This window comes from Nannospalax galili, unplaced genomic scaffold (genome assembly GCF_000622305.1).
Source record: "Nannospalax galili isolate Female #2095 unplaced genomic scaffold, S.galili_v1.0 scaffold810, whole genome shotgun sequence".
Classification (NCBI taxonomy): domain Eukaryota; kingdom Metazoa; phylum Chordata; class Mammalia; order Rodentia; family Spalacidae; genus Nannospalax; species Nannospalax galili.
Genome location: NW_008329132.1, coordinates 2,846,890 through 2,856,784, shown reverse-complemented (window position 1 = coordinate 2,856,784; position 9,895 = coordinate 2,846,890). Strand labels below are relative to the sequence as shown.

At 45.3% G+C, this 9,895-nt stretch overlaps 1 protein-coding gene across 1 annotated transcript in view; it reads left to right on the top strand.

Annotated features, from left to right (window-relative positions):
- The window catches only part of LOC103733379 (dedicator of cytokinesis protein 1), a 362,643-nt gene that overhangs the window by 277,746 nt on the left and 75,002 nt on the right, over positions 1–9,895 (top strand). Inside the window, exons 11-12 of the mRNA XM_008832196.3 lie at positions 8,781–8,866; positions 9,055–9,211. Coding sequence (XP_008830418.2) covers positions 8,781–8,866; positions 9,055–9,211 — 243 coding nt within the window. The remainder of the gene's footprint in view (positions 1–8,780; positions 8,867–9,054; positions 9,212–9,895) is intronic.

The window sequence follows — 9,895 nt, the reverse complement described above, 5'->3', positions numbered from 1 at the left end:
TTTGTTTTTCTCTTCTTTCTTTTAATTTTTAAAAAATTAAAGATCATACATTTTTGAAGAGCAGTTTTTATTTCTCTGGTTCACTGTCAATCTTTATACCTGTAAATTAAAAAAAATATGTCTGGACTTTATTGTTATGTTCTTCTGTTTTGACACTATATAAAAGGCATCTCCCTGACTACGTTATAGAAACTGTGATCCTAACGTGGGCTAACACTTTAAGAAGCAGCTTGACACTGTTTTTCATCCCCTTAGCCTGGGCACTGGATTGTTTCCAGTAATCCTACCGTGAGCCTGTTTCTTCACATAGCTTAAATTCATTTATAATGTTCCCCCAGTCTACATCCCCAAAAATGCAATTACCAATTCAAAATGCTTTTGTAACTTTTGACATTATTGCCAAATTGTTTGCTGTTATTGCTACATGGCTTGACCTCTCTCCACTACCTCTGCCTCTAGGTCCTGGTGCCATTGTCACTGCAGGCTTGGGGAAACTATACATTATAATTTAAGATACTTTTTCCTAGGCAGAAAATTCATCTGACGTTTTGAATTTTATGTGAACCAAACACAAAGAAAGACTTTCTGAAAACTGCTATCAAATTAAAAAATCAGATAAAGGGAGAAAATCATATTTATATAGATAAATGTCACTAGCTCAGAAAACTCAAATCAAAAGCCATTAAAGCCATCTATAGCATTTGTCATTTTTTAACGTAGTCTTTGGGTCAAAATAAAGGTCGAGGGTAACAGAAGATGAATGAGACGCAAGTCACTGGTTACCCTTCCCCTCAAGCGCTGTCTGGTTCCTGTCTGGTGGTAGATTCAAAATATCTTACAATAATCTTTTAAAGAAGTGCTTCAAACATTCCTATTTACCACAGGTTTTCTGGGAAGTGATGTGACATCTGTGAGGCCCACGGAGCTGAGCCTCCACTCTAAACACTTTCCTCCCTTCGGGCATTCAACCTCAAGCTCTTGGAATAACATCACAGAGTAGCCAGCACACTGAACCCCAGCCTGTACCCTATAAGCAACTCCATTGACTTAAGACATGCCTCACTTGGATGTCAGTAAACAGAAGTACAGCCACAAGATGCAGGTCCTCGAAAGAGACATGTATCCGGCTAAGAAAAGTCCCGAGCTCCAGCGTTTTGGTTAAGACTCTCTGGCTATTTTCCCTTTTGGGTTGGGACACAGGTAACATACACTGAAGGCCTCTGAAGTGAAAAAAAAAAAAAAGGAATCCTAAAACTTGTAAAAACAATCTTGTGTTCATTAGCTTTCCCTCATCAGAACAAATAAATGAGATAGTCAGTTTAAAGAGAGAAGGGTTGTTTTGGTTCACTGTTGCAGAGGTGTCTATCCGTGATCAGTTGGCCCTGTCGTTTGGGGACTTTAACAAGGCAGCACGACATAGCAGGGGCCTGTGGTGGAACAAAACTCTCACCCCATGGCTAGGAAAGGAAGGGAGAGGAAGAGCTAAGGCCACTGTCTCCCTCAAGATCACACCCCACTGACCTAAGCACTTCCCCCCACTGAAGGTTTTCCTGAAGCGCCACCCTGTAGACAAAGCCTGTCACATGGGCCTTTGAGGGAACACTCTGTAAGTCAGTCCCTGTGGACTGGGAAGAGATCAGTTTCCTACCTCAGCCTCCCAGGAAGATGCCTCGGTGGCCTCTTTCCCAAACTTCCACCTTCCTGTCACACTTTTCTGCTGGTCACATGGTCTTCTGGGTGTGGGTTACGTACACTGGCCTTGGCCTCTTGATGGTAGTCAATTGGGAAGCCTTGTCATCCCCTGGCCTGTCTGTCCATCACTGGTCCTCCACATCAGGGCTCTCCCTACTAATCTCTTCCTGCTCTCAATCTGACTAGCCCTTATCAGTCTGTTCTCTTAAAGCAAAAGGCATAGCCCCTATTCCTGTAGGCAACGTCTACAAGTTATGTCCTGACTGGGCATGAGCTCAGCCTCCATGAACAGCTGGCCAGCCTGCCTCTCCATTCAAGAGCTGCTGGGACAGGGATGGTTGGCTGCTGTTTAACTAATCTGCCACAAATGCAATTATCTAACCTGGTTAGTCTCATCAAGAAGAGCTTAAACTGCTCCCGCTTTTATTGCAGATGTGCAAACCTAATGGAGCGAGGGGAAGACACTAGGACTTTTTGTTTTCATGCAACCGTAGTATTTGGAACATACGATGCAATTTCTTCTAAAGAGGCAGTTGATAAGCTGATGTCTGTGAAATATGTACTGTGACTTTGTTAGACTGCTTGCAATTGGAGCTCAAAGGCGATCTACTGGGTTCTGGGAGGAAACCTGCCATTTTGCTCAAGATTCAATTGTATTTAGCCATGTCTGGGGCTTCAAAAGCATATGCTATAAATTGGCTTTTCCAAAGTTGCCTGGAGTGGCTGCCCTTGCACAATGGCAGGCATTCATTAAACTGTTCTTTCCCGCAAATGCCCCCAGGAGTCCGGTTCTCCCTTGTCTCCATTTTTGCAAGAGCAGAAAACTTCCTGCAGGGTTGCTGTGTTCCTGCCCCGTCCTGTCTCCCCAGGGTCCTGGCATTGGTTGGACTCTGGTTGTGGTGCGTTGGGGTGTAGCCTAGAGTTACTCAATCACCTCCTGTAGCCTGGGATGGTCTTTCCAGAACTATATATTCTGCCTTGAGTCAGCTTGACTTCTTCAATTCTTGACAGATCTCACTGTGAGGAGTCAGTTCCTCAGTTCCACAAAGGTCTGTGGGGGCTAGGAGTGTGGCTCAGTTGGTTGAGTGTGTGCCTAACATACACAGAGCCCTGGGTTTGATTCCCAACACCTCATAAAACCAGGCATGGCAGTATGCACCTCATCCGGCACTTGGGAGGCAGAGGCGGGAGGATCAAAAGTTCAGGGTCATCCTCAGCTACATGGTGAGTTTGAAGTGAGTGTGGGATACATGAGACCTTCCTTGTCTCAAAAGCAGAGTCTCAGAAAGCAAAGCATCAATAATAGCGAGAAGGTCTGTGGACCGAGAGTGGGAACAGGTTGTGCAGGGACTGGGCCCCAACAGGTAGAGCCATGATCCAATGTGAAGGATCTTGGACCAGACAGAAGTGTATGAAATAAGAGGCTCTATATGTTCTTCCAGAAATCCTTTTCTGCTCACAGTTAATATAGGTCCTACGGGCCAACATACACAGTATAACAGACCTGTTATCCTTTGAGAGAAAGACATCATGATCTGTTTGTAGCAGACGCAAGAGTCTCCACTTGGAGGCCTCTGTCGTGTGTCCTTGGGGGATCCCTCCCCACCCTGTGGCAGCTACCATCGACCACGGAACTCCCATCTCATTTTTTCTGCCCTCTCCACGTGAGCCTCCATTCACAGAAGCCTGTTTCGCATGCTTTTTCCACCTGTCTCCAGCAGTCCAGGTGCCTGATTTTTCCAGTCCTGAGACCCCCTTCATGATCGTCATTCTGCCATCCTCTCCCGCTGTTCCTCCACCTGCCATTACCCCTCCAGGACTCATTCAGCTTCCTATCATGGTAGTACAGGACCTCAGAGAAGTCGGAGGTGTCCACATCTTGATGCCCTACTTGTCATCCATGTTGGCAACCCAGGACTTGGTAAAGACTGATTTTTCCAGTCCTGAGACCCCCTTCATGATCGTCATTCTGCCATCCTCTCCCGCTGTTCCTCCAGGACTCATTCAGCTTCCTATCATGGTAGTACAGGACCTCAGAGAAGTCGGGGGTGTCCACATCTTGATGCCCTACTTATCATCCATGTCGGCAACCCAGGACTTGGTAAAGGTGGTTGTTGAGTAGTCAGAAGGGCAGTTTTACCAATCTTGTAATTTTGGCTTCTGTGTAACATTTAGATAAGGCTTGGGCAAAAAAAAAAAAAAAAAAAAAAAGCTTTAAATTCTCTCCTGACATCTTTTTAAAGAATTCCATTTGTTATGCCTTTGGAAAATACAGAGCTAACAGAGGAGAATTGCAGCAAATGACCATGTGGGCTACATCCCATTAATAATGGCGTGGAAGAGGCTCCGCGGCGGAATCATATTTTCAATCATGGAGCTGTTTTATGTCATCTTTGTGAGACTCGGTAAATTACTCCACAACTTCCAGAAATTCCCATTTCCTTGTAACAGTATTAGAACATGAGTAATCTTGGTGTCGTCAGTGTTTCCTGTTTGAATAATATCTTCCAACTGCCCACGCCAGTAACCTTAAGTAAATAATAGAGTAACCCAAGTGAACCTTGGCAGCTTCTGCCCAGTGGAAAAGTCAATATATTTTGCACTGTAATATGAATGTGAATAAGTTTGGTGACGATTTTTTATCTTGTTTATTCTCTAATTCATTGGGAGTTTTATTTCCCGTTCATTTATTTACGCTTTCCATGTCAAAAGAATACTTGATCATGTTGCTTTGAGTGGCATCATGGCATGGGAATTAGACTTTGATTTCAGTGAGTTCAGACCCAAAGGTGGTACGAGAGATCTTGACAGCCAGCACCTTTGACTCCGGGAGTTCTGATTATATTGAAGTCTATTCTTTAAAGCCCTTCCAGCGAAGAGATCCTCAGACTCCCGTAATCTCCTTCAACTAAATCAAACCCGGCCCCCTCTGTGGCCATCTTCCCAGAATCCACCGTAATTGTGCTCAGATAAAAGTCTTTCTTAAGCTGTGTTGTGTCTGCAAGACGTCTCAGCCAGGCAGCAGACGGCAGCCCAGCGCAGCTGCTCCAAGGGCACAGCTTTTGGGGTCTCCCAGCTCCTGAGTGGTCACAGAAGTTTCATGGTCAGAGAACTGCTTACTTGATTAACAAGGAGGATGTGGGGGGTATTAGAATATGGGATGGAATGCCAAAGATTAATTATGTAATTACATTTTCAGAGTGGTTAGGGAAGAGGAGTATAATCCACATAAAAAATATTGGTGTGCCTGAGCACAAACTAAAGGCCGAGTGACAGACTGGGGCATCTGTCTCTTCCAGGCTATCATGATGGGAGCTAGAGACCAGGGGTTTTAAGTGCCAGTTACTCTCTGTGAAGCCTTCCTCTTGGCCTGGCCATATTCTCCACTCAGGTTCAGTCCACCTTCTTCATGCTTTTCATACCATCTGGTAAATGCCATGGAGCTTGTGTGGAAAAGATAGTAAAGGGGACTCCCTGGTGTTCTCCAAGACCCTCAAGTGGCCAGGCACCAAGGTTCCTGCCTTGCAGTGCCTTCTGAGCATGTTTTCATGAGAACAGGGAGAAAGAGCACTTTGAGCAAAGGGCAACCATTTGCCAAGGGTCACAAGCAGTGACCCAGGAAAGCTGTGTGCTGTCAGAGGCAGTAGACCACAGCCATGGAGTCCTTGATTTCTGAGCCTGAATTGTTTGTACCAACTTCCTGTAAGGCTCCAACGTAACCCTGGGTATGATTAATATTTCTGGATGCCTGAAAATGCAGGTCTGATTTTATAATAATAACAGGGCCAGCGAGATGGTTCAGCAGATAAAGGCTCCCACTGCAAATCCCCATGACCCACAGGGTGGAGAGAGAGAGAGAGAACTGGCTCCCACAAGTTGTCCTCTCTGTCTCTCTCTCTCTCTCTCTCTCTCTCTCTCTCTCTCTCTCTCTCACACACACACAGACACACACACACAAACAACTGCACACACACACACACACACACACACACACACAACTGCATGCACGCTGCACGCATGCACAGAGATAATTTTTTAATAGCAGTAAATCTAATCCCAAATTCTGCATCCTAAGTGAATTGTCATTGGCTTTCAGAGTCTGTGGCTGGGATCCTCCTTCATAGTCTCTGAGACAGTATCCAGTAGCCCATGACTGACTTGGGAAGTGAATCCAGAAAGCTCCAAAGTTAATTGAATTAGCGACACGGATGCTCCTGTGCACACAGCCTCTTACTCCATCACCTTCAGTTGAAACGTGCCCTTCCCAATGCCTTCAGGGGTCACTTTCCTCTCATGGTCTCTGGGGGCTTCTGATATCAGAGACTTGGAGATGTGTTGTTCGATATTTTATGTTGAATACCCTGTAGATATTTTTGTAGGAATATTGGTGATTCAGAAAAGAGAGGAAAATATAATGGCTCTGCTCATTACATAAGTGAGCCTCTACCACCTTCGAGTGGCGCATACACGCGCTAATTTTATCCTAGCCACAGAGCGCGCTGCCGAATAGCGCTGAGCAACAAAATCAGCACGGCTTCTATAATCCAGCCCCGCTCTGTCAGCAAACGGACTGTCTCCAGCTTATTGGAACGGGATCATTTAATTCTGTTTATGATAACAGTTCACAGCACACTAACATATTGATTCTACTGTGTTCTGTAAAAATTAATGAAGACTGGGGCTGGAGAGCTGGCTCGGCGGTTAAGACACTTGCCGTTCTTCTAGAGGACCAGGTCCGATTCCCAGCACCCACGTGGCAGCTAACCACCATTTGTAACTCCAGTTTCAAGGGGATCCGATGCCTTCTTCTGGCCTCTGTGTTCTTTGCACTTACACACGTGAAGGCAAAGCACTCATACACATAAAATAAAAATCATAAAGTATTTAAAAAATAATAAAGACCCTATAGTGGGAGGCAGGCGGAAGACCCCTGTGTTGAAACCTTGCTGGTACACAGCCCAGGGTGGCAACCCTGTTGCCTTGCCATACTTTAGACTAGGAGTTAGTAAAATTAGAATCAGCTGTGTTCTGATGGGCTTATCATTCAACCACTTTTTTAAAAAGAAAACATTGAATTCATCAATCAAAATTTGATAAGCGGCATATTTAAGAAGTTAAAGCTCCCCACTGCTGCCTGTGTTTGTGAGGGCTAGCTTTACATGGGGGCAAAGAAACTATGTTGTTTTCATAAAAGTAGAATCCACATTTTAATATGCTGACTGGGGCGTGGTGAGCAATTGTAAGGTCTGCCTGTTGTGTTGAGGTAAGGCATGCTCCTCTGACCTCTCTATGCTCTCTGTTACAATCCTCATCAATGTGCAGTTGAATCCTATGTTTGAATCACAATCTTTTATTTCTCAATTATTTGTTCTGAAACAGGCATGCTTGTCACACTTTTGGTCTTTGGTGGCCCAGTGTGGTTTCCCCCTGGAAGACAAGACAGCCTTGGAATGCCATTATGGGACCAATTGCAAGAGATCTCCCTTGTGTTAGGTTTCAAGATGAATGCTCACTTGAAGGAAGGTTCTCTATAAAGAGCGGAGTGGTTCCTGGCTGGTGGCAAAGGGTTGTGATTTTGCAGCAAAAGTCATTTTCATGAGAATCCAGGTAGAAAAAAGAAAAAGGCCAATTTTTCCCTTTAGTGGAACTTCTCCGTATTCCTAAAAGTCCTAACTTTAAAAAATATATATTTTATTGGGGCTGGAGAGATGGCTCAGTGGTTAAGACTGCTCTTGCAGAGGACCCAGGTTCGATTCCAAGAGCCCACGTGGCAGCTAAGAACTGTCCTTAACTCCAGTTCCAGAGGAATCCAACACCCTCTTCTGACCTCTGTGGCATTTCACTACATGAGTACACTCACACACGCGCGGGCACTACACTACATACTGAGTTTGAGGCCAGCCTGTGCTACATGAAACAAAACAGACAATACCAAACAAATGTTTTATGTGCTTGGGTAACATGTTCATTTCATTGGAATAGCTACCTCAGGCTGCATTCTAGGCCGTGGGATAGAACAGTGACCAGGGGGAATGGCAACTTTGCCTCTTGCCTGGCTGACGTTTTCATGGGAACCGAATCAACATGGGGGACCTGGGGATTGTGATTGAGAACCAGGTATTTGGGCACACCTTAAAGGGACCCCAGAGACCCCTGCATCCATACCACAGTAGGCTTGCTCTCTGAACCCTAAATTTCATTTGCTTCCCCTATTCTCTCCTTGCCTCACATTCCTTTGGTTCACAGTGTGGGTATCACCATCCTTAGGGGAACAGTCATTCCCCCACCCCACCCCACACACCTATCTGCGTACCTGGGCAGATAATTCCATGTACTTCTGTGACTTGGAACTTGCCTGTCTAAATTCTCAGTGCTATCAGGGAAGGAGATGGGAAAGCACTCATCACTGTCAAGGTGGTTATTTCTAATTTGTTCAGCCCCAGAAACATTCGGGAAATTTCCATCTCCCTGGAATTTAGAGGGTTTTGAAAAGCCTGGGTGTGACATTCAGTCAGCTCTGATCCTCAAGACATCCAGCAGGAGAGCACTGGGGAGCTGAGGCCAGGCTGAGAGATGGTCTTGAGGTGGATGCCCATCTGTTGTTTGGGACATTGCACCTCTTGCTTTTAATGACCTTGTTTGAACTAGAGTAAGACATTCACCAAGTTCCCTCCCGGGGTGGCAGTAAAGGGCCCAGTGGATGTTTTCAGATTACCAGGAACTCTTTGCTAGCAAGTGAAATGCCATCTGTTCCCTCTAGAGCCGTCACCCTATCTCAGATGGTGCTTGTTCCTAGGGATCAAGTCTAGTACTTCTCTCCTTGGTTCCACTGCCTACGGTTCTTGCCTTTCCTTTTCCACCTCTTACTCTTGGCATTGTATGTGTTTGGGCTCCTTTAACCCCTAGAGGGAATGAGGGCTGCCTCAGAAGACTGTGGGGCTTGGGGATAGCATCTCCGAACCAAAATCGGTCTTCAAAGTATCCGACATTGATCCCACCAATGTACATGCTGTTGATTGTTGACGCCCACACCGTAAAGTGGACCGTCAGCAGTGCTGATTATTTACGCTTCCTCTGTTTAATTACAGTTTGAAAATGAGATCATCACCAAGCTGGATCATGAAGTAGAAGGAGGTGGAGGGGACGAGCAGTACAAAGTGTTATTTGATAAAATGTAAGTGTTGATCCGCAGTGGGATTTCTGTCAGAAGAGATACACAGACACTTGCAATTAGACTACAATGAACTTCGTAGGCCACAAATAATTAAAATGTGTTAATAATGGGAAATATTTAAAGCTGCAACTCAAGTTGAGTTTCTTTTTCGGAGTGTGGTTAACAAGGTGTGTATAATTATACCTCAGCCTCCTGGAGCACTGCAGGAAGCATAAATACCTCGCCAAGACAGGAGAAACTTTTGTGAAACTTGTGGTGCGGCTGATGGAGAGGCTTCTAGATTACAGAACCATCATGCATGACGAAAACAAAGAAAACCGCATGAGCTGTACAGTCAACGTGCTGGTAAGCAGACGTTAATTAAAACTTCCATCTTCACAGTGGGCTACAGACTGAGCCAGGGCACTAAGGAGCCCAGTGAACAGCTGGCCACAGAGTGCTCCGTGGCAGAGCCCAGCCTCCCCTGCCAGGGTCCCCTCTGGCGCAGGAAGGAGGACACCCTGCGTGTGTGCTCTTGGCTGACTGTGACCTCAGCTCCCTTCTGGGTGTTTTCAGAGTCCCTGCTGTGGATGAGGATGGTAAGCCATCTCATTTCATCACCAAGGTAGCACCTCATGGATTACAGGTCCGAAAGCTCTACTTTTAAGAAATCAAAGTCATGTCCTTTTGGGAGCGTGCTAATGGTGTTGTCCAAAAGACTCGTGCACGTCCCGATCCTTAGAACCTGTGAATGTGACTTTCTTTGGGAAAGGACCCCTTGAAGATGGAATTTTTAAAATTATTTTTTAACTTTTACAAACACTTTTTTGAGAATTTCATACATGCATATAAGGTGTTTTGATCAAACCCATGCCCACCCCCTCCCCTCCAACATTTCCCTCCCTCTGAAGAGGTAACCCTAAAATCTTTTAAGGATTAGATACAAGCTTCCAAATATTTTTGACATTATTGGCCTTTGAAACGGAGTATGTTGCTAAGAGACCAAGGACATTTTGACTTTCAGCCAAGAAACTGGATACTTTTCTTTGG